General features: G+C 45.0%; 1 protein-coding gene across 1 annotated transcript; it reads left to right on the forward strand.

Annotated features, from left to right (window-relative positions):
* Positions 1-81: 81 nt before the first annotated feature.
* On the forward strand, positions 82-18368 carry GPR143 (G protein-coupled receptor 143). Its single transcript, XM_083437484.1, has 9 exons — positions 82-615; positions 3963-4072; positions 6558-6652; positions 7114-7206; positions 8204-8313; positions 9126-9234; positions 10150-10267; positions 13179-13419; positions 18183-18368. Exons 1-9 carry the CDS (start codon positions 366-368, stop codon positions 18260-18262), a joined length of 1206 nt encoding a protein of 401 aa, XP_083293610.1. The 5' UTR covers positions 82-365; the 3' UTR covers positions 18263-18368.
* The last annotated feature ends 397 nt before the right edge of the window (positions 18369-18765 follow it).

Raw genomic sequence — 18765 nt, forward strand, 5'->3', positions numbered from 1 at the left:
TGCCTCGAGGGGATTCCCCCCTGTCCTGCCACTTTGGAGTTTCCCTCCTCCTTTCCCCCCTCTCCCTTCAGTCTGAGGGAAGGCCTACCCGACGCCTCGGAGCGAAAGAGCCCCGCTTCGGATTAAGGCCCCCGCGCGCGGCTGCTCTGATCTCCGCCCCGCCAGGCTGGGCCTGGCCGCTGCAGGGGATTTAGCCTTCGCAGCAGCGCCAGCGATGCCGCCGCCTGACCCAGCCACCCCGTGACTCTCTGCCTTCAGCTCGGCGGGAGAAACATGAAGCAAAAAGCCTCCTGAAACGGCGAGAGGAGGCTGCTTTGGGTGCTTGGCTGCCGTCGGGCCCGCTGCTCCTCCCTCGCTCGCCCCTCATGGCCTCTCCCAGGCTGGAGACCTTCTGCTGCCCCAACCGGGACGCGGCCTCGCAGCTGCTGCTCGCTTTCCAGCCGCAGGTCTTCTGCGGGGTTTGCCTGGGCAGCGCCTCGGCCGGCCTGGCGCTCAGCGCCCTGCAGCTGCTGCCCAAGAGGGGCCAAGGCGCCAGGAAGGTGCCCAAGGCGGCGGCGTCCTCGTCCTCCACCATCCTGCTGCTCATCTCCGCCTGCGACATGCTGGGCGCTTTAGGTAAGGAGGCCACGCGCTGCTCGCCAGGGTCGCCCCCTGCTTGCTTTGCAAGGAGACCTCTTCACCGCGTGGTGGGGGTATTTTTTTTGGGGGAGGGGGAGGGCGACGGACGACTTTTGCATTGGCAACCTGTCGCTTGGGGTATCAATAGGGTTGCAGACTTGGAGGGATGGTTCAGATTCCGTCTCCATCCCCGTATGGGACAGCTGCATATTCCTGCATTGGACTAGATGATCATCAGGTTCCTTCCCCAATTACATGACTTCTGTTCCCTTCAAATCCTATTTCATAGAATTGCGGAGTTGGGTCGGGGGTCATCTAGTCCCACCCCCTGCAGTTCAGGAATCTTTTGCACGACGTGGGGCTCTCGATCCTGAGATAAAAGAGTCTTATGCCAAACAGACTGAGCTAACTCATCTCATCATTGTTGTGGGTTTGAGCCCCATGTTGAGCAAAAGTTTCCTGCGTTGCAGGGGGTTTGGACTAGATTTCCTGCATGGTCCCTTCCAACTATAGCTGCCTGTTGAGACTACATTCAGTGGCAAACCCAAATTGACCTCTGCATCATGTGGTCAGCCTTCTGGCCACTTGCACAAGTGTCCAAGAATGTAGGACTCTTATGATAGTCTGTCTACTTTTATTTTTCCAAATGGACAATTGAAAGGCAAGGGACTTTTTTGCCAGTGTAAATTGCAGGTGAAGCAGTGGGGGCCGGGGGCATGATACCGATCCAGCCTGCGCAAGTTAGCAAGAGGTTAAATCCCCTCTACCATCTCATGTCAGGATCTAAAACTAAAACCGCCTCTCCATCACTGAGCTACATGACTGACATTAATTTGTAGTTTAGTGGCCACCAAGTCTGTTTGTACAGATGGAATTTTAAAGCCCTACTCTCGGTTGTCCATCCCTCCACCTCCAAGTAAAAAAATAGTGTTTGTTCTGATATTATACAAGAATATATAACACCAGGGAGAAAATTAATGCAACTGATATTAACTTATAGGGTGGAAAATAGTGAGGTGTTAACAGTCATTTATTAATTGCATTGCAATGACTTAATGGAAGAAATAGTGCTGGAATTTGAAAAAATGCTTTACATATTTTTAGGTGTACACTAAGATGGCTTTAAATGTCATCTAAAAATGTGAACTATAAATGCAGCAAACTAGGAGTCAAACCAATGAATTCAAGCGACAAGAAAGGAGATTGCAACTGAACATCAGGAACTTTCTGACAGTAAAAGCTGTTGGACAGTGGAACAGACTCCCATGAGAGGTAGTAGACTTTCCTTCCTTGGAGGTTTCTAAGCAGAGGTTGGATGGCCATCTGTCATGGATGCTTTAGCTGAGATTCCTCCATTGCAGGGGGTTGGACTTGATGACAGTTGGAGTTCCTTCCAAGTATACAATTCTGTGATTCTATGAAATACACATGATGCTACAATTTCAGCCAAAAAAAAGCTTCCAAAGCAGCTAAGCATGAATGAAAAACAATGAAACTGTATAGGACAGGTTAGCTCAGTAGGAAGTTGTGAGAGGGTATAGCTCCCTGTTGAGATTACATTCAGTGGCGAACCCCAGTTGACCTCTGCTTCATGTACTGAGCCTTCTGGGCAATTGCAATAATGTACCTGATTTGTCCAAAAGGAATGAACTGCACTGACAGAATAGAAAGAGGTTAATGGTTTATTTCAGACAATAACATCAAATTGTGGCTTGCTTTGCCATTACATCGAAATTGGCAAGCTGTGGTTTGCACTTACCCACCAAATCAGAACTGAAAATCCATTGCAAATAGTAGTTTCCCCATTCTGATTTCAGGTTCCATAGTTTTCAAATTCAGTTTTGCACTTTGTGTGAACCCAGTTGCTCTCTTATAGATTGACAGCACCCAGTGCAAAGAAACTTGCATACAGGGTTGATACATTTTCACGTCAGGGATAAGAATGGTTGCGGGCGCCGGGGTGTTTTTCCGACAGCTTGGAGCACTGAGCGGTGCAGCCTCTCATTTCCTCTCTTAGGATAGCAAGAAGGGAACTAGGAGAGGAGAGATCTGCAAATGTCAGAGTGGGACCCCTTGAGGTCTTTAGCCCGCCCAGAACATGTCTCTATCCTGCATCTTGGAATTTCCTAAATGCCGAATCCCTTTTTAAAAGTCAGGATCCTTTTTTTAAAAACCGCAACCAGATTTGAGTTTGTGATGGAGGAAGAGCTTAGGCCTCGACATGAAATATCTGATAAGTGCTTTCAATTGGTGCTTTTTAACTTAATAAATGATGAGAGTGGTTTAACTTTTAAAAAAGAAAGAAAAGAAACTTGCATACTTATACATTGTCTGTATACCATTATTGCCTTTTCTCTGCCCTACAAATAAAAAATCTCAAAATGATAATTCATTTGGAGCTGAATCCTGCTTGATGACTGGTTATAATTGCTAAGGCTACAATCCTACCAAGGAGCAAATACCATTGAACTTGATGAGACCTACTTCTGAGCAAATGTTCTTAGGATTGCTTTCTATATGTACTAGCAAAAATGCAGATGAAGAGACTAATGACCAGTTCACACACGCTGTGCCCCTTTTTCCTAATCCACCACCACCACCTGTAATGTTTGGACTTGTATTTGTAAATACTGTGCATCCTGTATACTGTAATGCAAATGTTTGGCTACAGCGTACGTTCTGCTAGAAAATGACACTCTCCTCCTTTCTGCTCCCATCTTCTTTAACACATGAGTAGCGTGATAATAATTCGAGAGCAGGCAGCAAGGCGGCTCTAGATAAGAAAGCACAAAGGCAAAAAAGCTAGACCGCAGCAACTTCAGCACCTCAGGCATACCGTAGTAGGATTTGGTTGAAACAGCTGAGCTTTTAATCCCTGAATTGTCTCAATTCATGAATGAAATCCGTAAGTCTGATCACTGGTCATTCACATGACGGCAGTTTGAAGACTGGGAAGGCGAGCATGTGATTCAATAACTCTGGGAACTTCATGCCCTTACCTTTGACTCCTAAGGATGGAGCATGCAGGATCACATAGCATGACAGCGCCCATTGCAACAATCCCTTCGCTTACCCTGTGAATTGGTATATTTATTATATCACCATGCAAAGCTGTTATTATATCACCACACGAAAAGAATGGAAGTCTCAGTCCTCCCTTATAATAATAATTATTAAGAAGAAGAGCCCTGCTGGATCAAGCCAGTACCTTATCTAGTCCAGCCTCCTGGGCTCAGTGGTCAACATGATGCCTGGGTTTGGGGAAACATTTGCATAAACAAGGTGAACATAGAACTTGCTAGAGTCACAGCACATTAACATGAATTTTTCCTCCTCCTCCTTAGGTGTCATCTTCAGATCAACTGTCTGGTTGGGGTTCCCAGACTTCGTAGCAAACATATCTGTGGTGAATGGGACGGATGTTTGGCCTGCTGCCTTCTGTGTAGGAAGTGCGGTAGGTAATCGATGTGGCCACGGTCCACACAAACTAGTTTGTTTATCACATTTGCATTCTGGCTTTCATTTGTGGAGGTCAGGGCAGCATGTGCTGGGCTTATCGCAAAATCCTGCAAGGTGAGTTAGGCCGAAAGCAAGCAACTGGCTCAAAATCGGCCAGTGGGCGTCATGGCTGAGTGGGAATTCCCACACAGGGATCTCTTATCTAATCCGACAGTCTGTGGATCTGTGCCATTAACTGTGTTAGGGAAGAGTGCTAGCAAGGCCTCAAGAGCCTAGATGGTTTTTAATGACAAAGAAGTGACTCTGAATTAGTTCCACGGAAGGCACTCCCAACTGCTGCAAGAACTTTTTAGTCTGTTGGCAAACTGGGATCAGTTGCAGCGAACTTACAAAATGGAAAGCCTCAAAAGTGATACCTCTCGCCTGAAGTTCTTGAGCGTTTCTCCATACCTTTTCAAAATGGTTGAGTCACCTGAGGGAGGAAATCAAATATGTGAGCTGGGGTAGATTTGTGCTTTGTGGTTGGAAGTTGAGATACTGCACTGCCACCATGACGCACCCACTGTGGGAAACCTCCTAGAAAGGTTGGCCGAGCTGCCAGTGAAGATACGCTAGTGGAATGACTAAAATGGTGTGGAATTGTGGGAAGAAGGTGGGTGGTGCAGGGAAGGAGCACACTTAATGCTGTTTGACTTGTGCTGCCATCAAAGGTTCAAATTTACACCAGCTCCAGATGGACCTGGTGCAATAAATTTCCCTCTTCAGTGGGAGGGAAATTTTTAAAAATACCCCCTCGCATCTTCTGCCCAACCCACATTGCCAGTTTAGTTCTGATGTGTTCTCAGTATAGGGCATAAAAAGCGGGGAATTGATAAAAGATAGTCTTCCTTCTCATAATAAATTTTGAGATTTCCCCCCCAAAATAATGATTTTAATATTGTTGAAAAAGCAATCCATCAATTGCAGTCCTGTGCACATTTACCCAGGAGTAAGCCACCTTGAGCACAGTGAATCATCTAAATAAACATGCATAGGATTGTGTTGCATAGTTTCTTCAACTAGTAAGCAGTCTTTGCTTTGAGTAACCAGCATTTTTTAAAAAAGGTGAAATAGATCTTTTTGGAATCAGGGCTGAGCAGGGGGAAACCTCTGAGTTTGCAAGAAGCATGATTTTTAACTGTGGCTTTTCTGCAGGTAAACTCAGCAATTGCCACTGGGCATAATGACTAATTAAGAGAGGAGACAAATAACTGAAAGCTCAATGGAGCCTAAACACCCAGAACTCCAGGAGCTGCAGAGAAAGTAAAGGTGGAATAATAAAGGCTGCTGGACCAATTTAAAGGGGAAAGAATGCAGCAGAATTCCAGCTCTTGCAAGGAAGAATGTTAGAACTTGTAAACACAGACATGAAAGATCACTTATCTAAGGTCTAGTTGTGGGAAAAAATGTGAATTATCTACAGATAAATGCCATGGAATTAACTTGATTGAAACCTGCACATTCCATGTTTCCATCGGCCTTTCACGAGGAATATATGCAGCAGGGTTTACAACGCGGATAATCCTTTTCTCACAGCTTTTTTCTCCCCTTTTTGGTGCAGCAAAAAATAGCCATTTCTTATCAAAGTGATTCATGTAATAATATTTTATTCCATACAAAATGTCGTACTTTAGATAGGCGGGTTCCTCATGCATATTCCTAGCTGGATGAGAACCAAGTATGGAAGTTGATGCCTGCCTGTTCCAGTTGATGCATTTTTATTTCAGGGCCACTCTTGTCTTTACGCTAAGGCAAAGATGGGGAACCTGTAGCCCTCTGGATGTCATTGGACTCCAATACCCATCAACCCTGGCCAGTATGGGATGATGGGAGTTGTGGTTCTGGAAGATCCGGAGGGCCACAGGTTCCCCATCCCTGATTGGATGGGTTCCCCATCCACCCATTGGATCGATACCTTTCTCTGGGTGACCCACACTTTTGCTGTGAGAGTGAGAGCCCAGTACTCTGAATTTGGCTGTGCAGATAGACAGCAGCCATTTCTGAAGTTGTGGCTAGTTTCTCCATTGCATGCATTTATGTGTTGATTTCATTTCTACCCCCCACACATTGGTTTGCTCTCCATGTGACACTGGCAGGTTTATCACGAGCGGGCAGTATAGCGGGAATGGTGAGAACAAACCTCAGAAAGCCTTGCTTTACTTGCAGCATTTGACAAGCCTTTTATCTTATCAGATGTCCTTTCCTAGGGGAGGGAGAGTCTGAAGTCAAATTACGTTTTACATGTGTAACATTTGCGGGAGCCAACTGATCAAATCGTACGCACAAGAACCGAGCCTAGGGCTAATACTGGCACTCAATGACTTTGACATCCACATATTTGGATGTAACTTTTCAAGTTTAAATGTCCCGTTACGTTGTCTGTTACTCTCTGCAGCTATGAAATACAAATCCCTCCTCTTTTTTTCCCTTTCCCCCCACAGATGTGGATCCAACTCTTGTACAGTGCTGGCTTTTGGTGGCTGTTTTGCTATGCTGTAGATTCCTACTTGGTTGTTAGAAGATCGGCAGGGATGAGGTAATAACGTTAAATAAAACCACACTTTAAAAATAGGGCAATATTTTCAGCGTTATGTTTTTGTTCATGTCTCAATATGCATCCAGATCTGATCTGCCGTTGCTACTTTTTTTGGATGAAAGCTTGCCTAACACTAGCTTGGGCTTACCTCATGAGTCATGACTACCTTTGAATACTCTTTGCTAGCAACTCAATTGACTTTTGCTCTCCTCAGTTTTCCTGCAGTGTGTTGATTTCTTCATTGAAGTTTCCCAAACATCAGTTGTTTGTAGTTAATACACACACGCACACAGCATTCCGAGAGCTGAGCTGCAAGATTTGAGTCAAACTCCTTACCAAACCTCATAACTAATTTGTTTCCCAAACCGTTGACTTCACCGTTAAAAGGGAGGAACACATGATGTGTGTAACGCTGAAGCAATTTCTGACGTCCAAACCTTTGGCTTTCCATGTATTTCTAGTACAATTGTGTTGTATCACATGATGACGTGGGGCCTGGCGATCCTGCTGTGCGTGGAGGGAATTGCGATGTTATACTACCCTTCAGTTTCTAGGTAACCTTTAAGTTGTTTAGCTTTACTTCTATGATTCACACAGAGTTTTAATGAATTCAGTTGGACATGGCAGATGGCGTAGGTTTGTCAGGTTCAGGCAGTTGCTTGAAAATTGTTTTTTGGCGCGAGCCTGAGATTGTAAGCGGCAATTAGCCGCTTGATTGTTTGGGGAGGGGATGCCGAAAATCGCTCACCCACCATAATGCAGCACACAACCGCTCGTGTCGCAGAAACCACCTATCAGCTCCCCGATCACCGCCAGCAGCCACCAATCACGCTCCCGCTCACTGCAACAAGGGCAGCTGTCTATTGACTGCTACAGCGGCAAGCAGGAGGGCTAATGGCGGCAATCAGGCAGCTGCGCCGCGAGTGGTTGTGTGCTGCGTTCCGGCGGGTGAGCAATTTTCGGGATTCCCCCCCACAACAATCAAGCGGCCAATGCTGAAAATCGCTCACCTGCCGGAACGAAGTACAAGCCTGAGTTTTTAAGCAGCGACTGGCCGCTTGATTGTTTGGGGGGGGGGGGAGGAGATGCCGAAAATTGCTCACCCCTCGGAACAAAGTGCGAGCCCGAGATTGTAAGCAATGCGAGCGGTTGTGTGCTGTGTTCTGGCGGGTGAGCAATTTTCGGCATTCCCCCAAAAACCTCACCCCCCCTATTTTCTAAATTTTGAGACCCCCCAAATAGGAGGCATCTTATAGATGGAAGAATATGGTACAGTGGGGATTTTTGTGCTGTAATGTGAAAGTGGAAGTAGTAGAAGCTATCATATTGTCTGAACATGGGACAGACATATATATATATATATATATATATATACACACACACACACACACACACACACACGTGGATGCTCACATCACAATTATTCCCGTGTTTCTGGCTAGGCAGGAAGCCCATTGGGAATCCTGAGTGATTAGAGGTAGCTCTAATCTTGGAGGAAGGGAATGAGAAATAAAATCTGTTCACTGCCCATTTTTCTCCCCACCTCTTCAGTTGCGAAAATGGTCTGGAGCATGCGATTCCACATTACGTCACGACCTACGTTCCATTGGTGCTTGTTCTGGTGGCGAACCCAGTCCTTTTCAGCAGGACAGTCACCGCTGGTAAGATTCCAGATGGCAATCGGAATTTGCGCGTGTGAATGAAAAACAAGTATTAGGAACGTGTCTTAACGGATCATGGTTCCTTTTTTAATCAAGGGACGCAGGTAATCAGAAGGAGAGAATTGAGAACTTCTATGAATCAAAAGGTGGCTTCCTGAATAGATTACACCTCTGTACCCAGAAACTTTCAGAAAACTTTGGGAGGGATTCAGCATCATGCTAAGATGATCATTCTGCCAGGGCAAGCATTTTGGAATGCCAGATAGAGTGACCCCCCTCCTCCTATGTGCTCTTCCAAAGGAACTCCCAACCCCCAAACTGAGCCAACTTCAGGGGTATGCAGAGGAGAAGGGCAGAAATAGAAGTCCGTGCCCAGGGCTTCAGCTCACAGGACTCAAATTCTGCCCATTATTTTATCTTCCTTAGAGGGAACCTGGTACTCTCCAGATGTGGTTGGACTGCAACTTTCATCATCCCTGACGATTGGCCATGCTGGCTTCTGCTGCTGGGCTTTGGTTCCAACAACATCTGGGGGGCCATGAGGTGTTTTTTTAACAGACCGGCCATATACTTCTGCCTGGCTATTACTGCTGCTGTTGCATAGTGCCAATCTTAGGAACAGATTACATTAGTGACGTTAAAGTTTGGGCCCAACTATCCTGTGTAAGCCCTTTTGAAACCAGTAGCATTTTAATGGGGCTTGGGCAAGAGAAACAACCTAGTGGGATGTGCCATTGATCTTCACTGCTGACCTTAAAATCGCTGGGCTTTATCTCACGGTGTGTCCAATGCATTTTATTTCTCCTTTCCAGTTGCATCCTTACTGAAGGGACGACAAGGGATCTATACAGAGAATGAAAGGCGCCTGGGGACAGAGATCAAAGTTCGCTTTTTCAAAATCATGCTGGTGGTTGTTATTTGGTAAGACACATTTCCGCCCTCCCGCTTAATGGAATAGTTTCTTTTAACGATATCGTGCGGGCAAATGCATAGGCTGATGTTGCGTCAGCTCCACATTTTAAAAAGTCAGTTTCGTTTATCTGAAATTTTGACCCAGGTGTGTGCGCACGTGCTCCCTCCCTTTATACAGGGGTGGGGAACCTCAGGCTCAGGGGGCAAATGTATCCCTCCAGACCTCTCTGCCTGACCCTTTGGATTCTTCCCAAGCTACCCTCCTTCTCTACTGCCTCTGCTTCACATCCTGAGTGCTTTTGCCTGGATGGCATGTCTGACTGAACTCTGAAAATGCCTCTTTCCTTGCCTGGATGCAGGGCAGAGGTTGTGTGGCGGGGTGAAATTTAGAAACTAATCAAATGAGAGTGTTACATTTCTGTTTGTTGCTGTGCCGACTCTTACCTATGGCTGTGCCCACCTGTTGCCGAAGGTTGCCGAGAAGAGAATGTTACCCTCAGGATGAAGGTTTTCCATCCCTGCCCTTTATATGTTGCTGCTGCTAACTGCTACTTATAATTTTCCTCTTTATGGTGCCTACAGCAATGAGGGTTTTCTCCCCTGCTCCTCCCTCTACACCACAGCCCAGTATACTATGGTACGAATCCAAATGACCAAAATTAAATTCCGCAACTGACAAGCCTACAGGAGAGTGGCGTGTTAAAATTTCATTTTAGATTGGTTTCTCTGCCTCAGGCTGCACAAAGGGATTCCAAGGCAGGGAGATTTTGTACATGCATTCTTCTTCTTTTATGCCACCGGCTTTGAAAATTAGCATTCAAAGGGAACTCTCCAAGCTCTTTCTGTTTTGCTATGCTTTGAAAACAAAGGACATCCATCAAGTGATCTATATCTCTGCCTTCTTCTCTTGGTGCCTGTTATCAGCTGGTCATCGAATATCATCAATGAGGGCCTCCTGTTCTACCTAGAAATGCAGCCAGATATCAACGGAAGCCCCTTGAAACACGTCCGGAATGCAGCACTGATCACGTGGATCATAATGGTAAGGGCTTAGCAATGCTTTTTCGGGCTTCCTAAACGAGTGTCATTGGCAAGGTGGCCATCCAACAGGAAAGGAGTCCCCAGAGACCTGCAGGGTGGGGCAGGGACAGAATTATCCTGCTGAGGACAGTGCAGGAAGTGATGAATTTGGAAGTTCACTGGATAGACAGAAGTGCGAACCACTTTATTTTTCTTTTCCTTTGGCTGCAGGTGCCTACAATACAGGTAGTAATTAACTGTCAGGGGAATCTTTTAATTTGCTTGTGTACTTTTTTTTATCCATACAGGCTTGTTGATAATGATCAATACCAGGTTACTGAGTCATGGCAGAGTTGGTTTCTAATCAGCCCTGTCACTTTCTCCTGAAGTCTCAGCATCTCTCTCTCCTCACCTGGAGCGATCCTTGTCCTTCTCTTGCCTAGTGTTACTTTTCATCATTGGCTTCCTGTTCCTCCTTCCACTGTCTCCCTCTTCCCTCAACATAGCAGAGCTTCCATTACTTTCTTTGCTCTTTAGAGCCCTTTATGTCATTCATTTCCTTGTACGGCTGTGAAATTACACTTTTGTCTGCCTTCTCCCCCTTTTTTAATTTTTCTGCCCAGTATCTCATGTTTAACTTCCTTCTTTCTACCTTTCTCTTCCTCTCTCTTCCCCACAACACAGCAGTGTGACTTTGCTGGAAATCTCATGACCACTCTAGTGTGCTGTCCTATTTTTGTCTTAGGGAGTGTTCTGTGTCTCTTTGTCCACATGTGTAGCAGTAGTAGTAATAATAAATAAGCAAACGTGCAGACTCCAGGGTTTCAGGCAGGGGAATGCTGGAGATACAAGATTGAACTTAGGACTTTCTGCATGGAAAACAGATGCTCTAGCACTGAGCTACAGTGTCGTTCCATCATAATTATGTTTACATCTGAAATCAGTCCTACCGAGGTCAGTGGGCTTTACTTCCAGGCAAGTGTGTATACATAGCTTCACAGCCGGGGTTGCTTTTTTTTAGTTTTGCCTTCCTGCTAACCAGTAACTAATACTTCCTCACACCAACAAATGTATAGAATGCTGAAGGGAGCAACCTTGAATGCTCCTTCAAAACAATGCTTAATACAGTCATATCTTGGTTTTCAAATGCCTTGGGACTCAAACGTTTTGGCTCCCGAAAACCGGAAGTGATTGTTCTGGTTTTCGAACGCTCTTTGGAACCCGAATGTCTGACCTGGAGCTTCCTGCAGCCAATCAGAAGCTGCGCCTTGGTTTCTGAACGTTTTGGAAGTCAAACAGACTTCTGGAATGGATTCCGTTCAACTTCTGAGGTACCACTGTACATACCTTTTGTTTCCAATGTGCAATAATGCCAAGTTCAGCGAAGGAGCACTTTTGCATGTCCCGACTCGCTCTCAGGTACGCTGGTGAGACACGCAGGCTCGTCCCAGTCCCAGTGTCTCCATTGGAACTTCTTCTGTGGGAGAGCCTCCTTCCTCTCCACTCCTCATCCTAGCCCATTTCCATTTGAAAATGCTTCTATTATCAGGTACCTATATGCAGAGCAGAGTCGCCACTACAGATGTCTGATCCCCTCAGCGCATGGATGGGTCAGTTAGTGTAGCTACACCATCTCCCCCACATGCAAGAGGGAAATGTTCAAACAGGGCTGGAAGAGTCTTTAGGTATTATTCTTGTTCCATCTTCTTCGTTTAGGCAGGAGTCGGGAGAGAAGCCCCCCTTCCCAAAGCAAAGGCTGAAGGTGGCTGTGCTGCACACCTAGAATCATAGAATAGAATCATAGAATCATAGAGTTGGAAGAGACCGCAAGGGCCATCGAGTCCAACCCCCTGCCAAGCAGGAAACACCATCAGAGCACTCCTGACATATGGTTGTCAAGCCTCTGCTTAAAGACCTCCAAAGAAGGAGACTCCACCACACTCCTTGGCAGCAAATTCCACTGTCAAACAGCTCTTACTGTCAGGAAGTTCTTCCTAATGTTTAGGTGGAATCTTCTTTCTTGTAGTTTGGATCCATTGCTCCGTGTCCGCTTCTCTGGAGCAGCAGAAAACAACCTTTCTCCCTCCGCTATGTGACATCCTTTTATATATTTGAACATGGCTATCATATCACCCCTTAACCTCCTCTTCTCCAGGCTAAACATGCCCAGCTCCCTTAGCCGTTCCTCATAAGGCATCGTTTCCAGGCCTTTGACCATTTTGGTTGCCTTCCTCTGGACACGTTCCAGACCTGAGGATTGCTCAGAGAAATTATACTTTTATTTCCGTAGTAAGTGAAGGGGACAAGAGTTATCATTAATTTCCCCAGGAGTTTTGCCAAACTCCTCTCTCAAACTTAATCCGTTCTGGAAGTCTGTTCCAAAACCAAAGCATTCCAAAACCAAGGCACGCATGGATTAATCCATTCCAGACTTTTAAAAACAACCCCTAAAACAGCAATTTAACATGAATTTTACTATCTAACGAGACCATTGATCCATAAAATGAAAGCAATAAACAATGTACTGCAGTCACACAGTCAATCAGTAGCTGAACTGGGTTCCACACAGTCACAAAAACAAAAAAGCTGCAAAAACTAAAATGCAAAATAAACAGCAAAAACAGACAGACCTCAGAATAACACTCAAAATGGAAGTGTGGCGTCGGAAGTGTAACACTCAAAATGGAGCACGTTCAGCTTCTGAAAAATTTTCACAAACCGTAACACTTACTTCTGGATTTGCAGTGTTTGGGCTCGACGTTGTTCAAGTACCAAGGTGTTTGAGAACCAAGGTACCACTGTATGCTGCCTTGGGAGGTTCTCATACTGAAATGTGATGTGTAAATAATTAAAACTGACTGAATTCTTTTAAAAGGACCGTGGTTCTTCATAACCCATGGCCATGTTGATTCTCGCCCTTTTTGGTCCTTTAGGGAGTACTGAATCCAATGCAGGGCTTCCTTTTTACACTGGCTTTCTACGGATGGACGGGCTGGAAGTTGGACCTGCGCTGGAGAAAAAGCGAAATACCATGGGAATCGATGTCCACGTCAACAGCTGCTGAAAATGCTTACGGCTTGCCAAGTGGAAACTCTGTGAATTTCCCCGACTCGAAGAACACGACAGCGGAGCCAAACCATCAGGCGGATGAAACCTTAAGCATGCTGTCTGAAGGTAACCTTGGCAGTGATGAGAGGCCACCTAGGAACTCTCCTGTCTACCAGGGCTGGTAACTTGTACCACCTCAGGGCTGCTTCACCCTTGCACTCCTCTTGTTGGAGGACACGCATGTTGCATAGATCATATTTCAACACTGTTGATTCACCTATTCAGCTGTCAGTCAACACAAAGTGGAATTAAGAGGTGTACATGAATGTGTGATTGGAGAATGTGCGATTGTGAATGAGAGTTCATCCTTCCCCTTGCTCACCAGTGCCTCACTTTTTTTCTTGTACTATCTTTCCACTCATCAAGACTCCCTTGCTAGAGAGAGAAGCAATGTGGGAGTAAAAAAAAATGAGAGAAGTCAACTTTTTGACAAACAGCACACAAGAATACCGCTGTCAGACGGTTCCTGCGATGTTCAGAACTTATTAGCATTGTAGTTTCTTTTGGCATACTTTGTTTTCTTGTCTCCTATAACTTGTATATCTTACGGTACATGATTTTAATAAATATATTACGGAACTCTGTAACCCTAGTGGCTTTCCTGGTTAGCTGAGGTTGCAACGTTGCTGTGTTTTATTAGAAATACCTCCAGCATTGTAGTTTGAGCCTCAGTTTTGGCCTTTCTCTTGTAGCATGCAGAAGAGCTTGCTTTCTTCAGCCAAGTTTGGCATTTATTCTTTTCCCAACGAGGGAAAACGTTTCTTTATTACTGTACTCAACCCTGTTCTGTGCTTCTTGACATGCTTTTGCACCATTGTGAAATGTCTGTTGACATAGTTGGCTTGCAGAAAACATAGCACCTTCTCAGGGAAGAGAGCTACAGCAGCATGAAAAAGAACGCCCGATATTCGGATTCAAAATATGACGTCAGAAACACATGCAATTTACTCTTCTAGCCAGTTTTTGTATTGGGGATCTTCCAGTCAACTTTCATCTATGTATTCTGCACAATTTGAATCCTAACTTCCTTCGGCTGTTCCACTGTCAACTCTGTTTAAGCAGAACTAAAAAACCCCAAAACACTCTGCGATGGCTGCAGTGGGGATCAGTGCTGCTTTAAGGCAAGACTTGCAGGCCTGATTTGCCTAAGGGCTGGTTCAAACTTTCCCCTGAGGTTGGACTCCTTGAGACCTTGCTATTGTAAGTCTGTCTTCCCAAGTGCTTGTCTCAGCCTTTGTCCCTTAAAAGGAAGGGGGTGGTAGATGCATAAATGGCTATAAACACACATCCTAAGTTGTGTCGTTACACATGGTGGAAGTCAAACACAGCTGCTGCACTACCTGAACCCTGTTTGTGTGGCAAAGGACACCTTGCCTGTGGTAGATCTCATAGTTCAAACCCAGCTAGAATCCCTCCCAATCACTTGTTTCAAGGTACAATATTAGCAGGGCTAGAAAAGGCATCCTGCTTCAAGGTTTTTTGCACACAAGAGTATAGACCAGCCTTCCCCAGTGTGGTGTGTCTTCTGCATACTTTGAGCTATGACTTCCATGGGCCCCAGCCAGTGGTTCGGGATGATGGGAGGTACAGTCCCAAACATCAGGAGGACATCAGGTGGGGCAAGGTGAGAGCCGATCATTCTGTAGAGACAGTGTGAGAGTTGTAGCTGTACACCTACCTAGTCTCTCCTTAGCAGCCTTTTGCTGCTGACGTAGCATTGGTTCTGGAAGGTGGTTAACATTTAGAAAATAAAACATCCAAACACTTAAGATGCCATTTCATCATCCTTTTTAACGAAGGAAAAGAACAACCACCCACTTGTTTTTTAAACATGTTGTTCCATTCCCTCACTCCATCACGTAAATGTTAGAACATCATCGTGCCTTTCTGTTTACACAGGCAAAGGCCTGGCCTAGTGGGTCAAGATTTCTGAAGAATTCTTGAACAGAAACTGCCAGGCACACGAGAGAGCCAGCATCCAACTGAGCAATGCAAACCCTTAACATTTAACTAAGCAAACAAACCCAATGAGCCCCACTGTGAAACGGGCCAAAGGTGGCTGGTCTTTGTGATGTCAGATAGTTGTTTCAATTTCTTGCCTTGGCAAGAGCACATGATTGGGGATGGAGACAAGTCGAGCACAAGGCTTATGACGCCTACTTGTTTTTCTAATCTTATTTCTGACTGGCCATGCAAAATACAGTATGCTTCTGAATGCCAGTTGTTGCAAACTGCATAAGGGGAGAGTGCTCTTGTGCTTGGGTGCTGCTGGTGAGTTTTGCACAAGCATCTAGGCACTGGATGCTGGACTAGATGGGCCATTGGCCCAATCCCAACAGGTGCTTCTTATGTACAGTGGTACCTCAGGATACATATGCTTCAGGTTACAGACTCCGCTAACCCAGAAATAGTGCTTCAGGTTAAGAACTTTGCTTCAGGATGAGAACAGAAATCGGGTTCCGGCAGCAACAGGAGGCCCCGGGTTAAGAACAGTTTCAGGTTAAGAATGGACCTCCGGAACGAATTAAGTACTTAACCTGAGGTACCACTGTACCTTCTAACCTGGGCTATGTTATACGTAAGCTATATTAATGTGGCTTGAAATAAACAGAAATGGTTTGGAAATTCTTGTTGTGCTATCACAGTGGGAGAACATTTAAACAACGTCTGTTCCAATACAAGCCTATGCATGTCTACTCAGAAGTAGGTTTAAAGAAGCAGTTTCGGGGATGCCAGTCATGGGCACTACTACCCAGATCTAGATAGAAGAAGGGTTCTGCAAGAGAGGTGGGGAACGAGCCTGAAATTCAGTGGACAGAAGGAGACACAGTTTTGATGAGGCAAGAGCCTCCATGGTACTGTCAGCCACAAGCAATTTTTCTTACACAAACCTATTCCTTCTTGGAAGAGGGCTTGAAGGCCTGAGCACACACAGTCCATGGCCACTACGTTCCAGCATCAAATTGTGAGTGCTTAAAAATAAAATAAAATTCACGCCCATGATTCCTGGCATTCAGATTTTTTCTGGTCAGGGCAAACGGGAATAATTATACTATTCTAATAAAAACATGGCAGGTAAACGAACAGTAGGCTGTGGAAAAAGCAAGCAGAAGGCCCTCATTACGTCAGACAAATGACTCCTGTCTGAAACATTGGAGATCTGTCCTAAGTCTACTGAACTGGATGGGACTCAATATAATTATATTATCAGTACTATTTTTCTAGAAAAAGAGGTGCTGGAACTTCTCTTACAATGCCAATGGCACCCAACCGGGAGGTGCCAGAACTGAGTTCCGGCTGAACTTCATTAGACCCCACCTTTATCCCTGACAGAGACTCAAGGCAGCTTACAGATAAAATACGAACAGCTAAAAATGCGGGAATCATTAAAAAAAACACCTAAATATCAATAGAATTGTGTGTGTGTGTGTACACACATTATTCAAAACATACAGAGAATTACAGTAAGAACTCCATGGCACTAGCCCTCTCATTAAAAGCAGTTCCCAAAAGCTTGTTGGAATAAGGTGGTCTTCACCTGCCAACGAAAGGACAAGGAGGGAGCCAGCCTAACATCTCTAGGGAGTTCCAAAATCCCGGAGCAGCCACCAGGAAGGCCCTCACCCACATCCCTACCAAGCATGCAAGCTGCCGGTGTTCCTAAGGCACACACAGTTCAGATACATATCCCAGTTCAAATTTCTTTGATACTTAAAGAGACAGCTAGAGTACTATAATTCAGTACAGGCCCCTATCTAGTCGCAAGAACAAAGACTTGATATGTCAGCATCTGCTATTAATAACGAGCAACAGAACATACTTGGTCTTCTCTCTGGCTCAGAAGAAAGGGCTTTGTTAAAAGAAAGCAGATTCCCCCCGCCCCCGGTCCATTAGTGCCTGGATTGAGACGTGCTGAAGCGTGGGTTAGAAAAGCAATAAACCAAATATTGTGCTAGAAGTGAAGAGAGAGAAAACAGACACACACTCCTATGGGGCATGGGCGACAAGCCTCACAACAGGCTCACATGCAGTTTGTTGCTAGTCTCTGGCTTGTTCACGTCAGTTTTGATTGGACTTCAAGCAGATAGCGGGGAGATATTTTTAGAGTCAGAATGTCACACCCCCATACATTTTTAAAAATTGTGCAAAACTCTGCTCACCTTTGCCCTAAACTTGCTGTCGCACTCAGTCTCATAAAAAAATATCTTCTACTAAACATTTCATAGGGGCTATAGATTCAGAACTGTTGATGGCAATGAGCAGCAAATACGTTCAGCCATCAACTCTCAGTGTGACCAGGGAAAACATCAAACACTTCTATGCAGCAGCTGCTTTGGCATTAAAAGAAAAAAAAATGAATGGAAGCCTTTCAGGCATAAGAGCTCAACTAAATTCTGTATTTTCTGTGGAAATGTCACAAGCTTTATTCCCGGTCATGAGGTCTTTCCTAGTTTTAACATCTTTGCTCAAGCCACCAACAATTCTTTCTCCAGACTTCCTGACTCCTACACCTGATAAGCTACCCAACATCTCCCTAATGCCTCATGGAACAACACAATCATCTTGAAAATACAGTTTCTATAATACAATACATAGCAGTCCACACTAAAGCAAGAGTCACTGTGCCTCCATAGACGTCCAGTCAAAATACTCTGTGGTTTGACACACTTATACAGCAAAATCCCTGCTCTGTAGGGTTAAATGCAAGTTTTGTGCTGTAAGTTTCCTTCATTTTTTTTTTAGTCAGCAAGAGACAGACCAGTTTCTTCAGCCATCCCTCTCCCTCTCCGAATGTAATGAGAGATCTCTCTCTCTTTTTGTCTCGCTAGGTTCTGATGCTAGCACAATTGAAATCCATATCTCAAGTGGAGCCCATGAATTAGATGGTAATGATGCTGATGTTGAATAATTGGAAACGGTCTGTGGAGAGGAGCTGGAGGACACCCTGACACCCACTCCCCCCAAAAAGGTCTAGCATGGAGTGACAAGCAAGTCTTCCTCCTTTGAAATTCAGATTTACCTTATAAAGTTAGCAAAATCAAGCAATGAGCCGCAGGTTTACAACCACCATTGCTGCTCAAACACCATAGCAACAGCTTTCTCATATTCTGACATAGGGTACTATCCAACTAAGTGATGCTCAGAGTAGACCTTCTGAAATAAATGGACCCAAGTAAGTCATGGCCATTAAATTCTATGTGTCTACTCCCAAGTAGGACTAGATATATAGCCCATCATCTCAAGCACAGCTCATCACTGAAAAGTTCACCTTTTGCATTATTAACCCACCAAATAGTGAATTTCTGCATGTGAATCTTTCCCAATGGTACCTTCAGAATTATGAAATCTTGGCTGGTAAATATTATTTGCTTTGTTCCTTTAAAAATGACAAGCTAAGCAGGTACGGTCAGC

This window comes from Podarcis tiliguerta (genome assembly GCF_965153285.1).
Source record: "Podarcis tiliguerta genome assembly, chromosome: 4".
Lineage (NCBI taxonomy): Eukaryota > Metazoa > Chordata > Lepidosauria > Squamata > Lacertidae > Podarcis > Podarcis tiliguerta.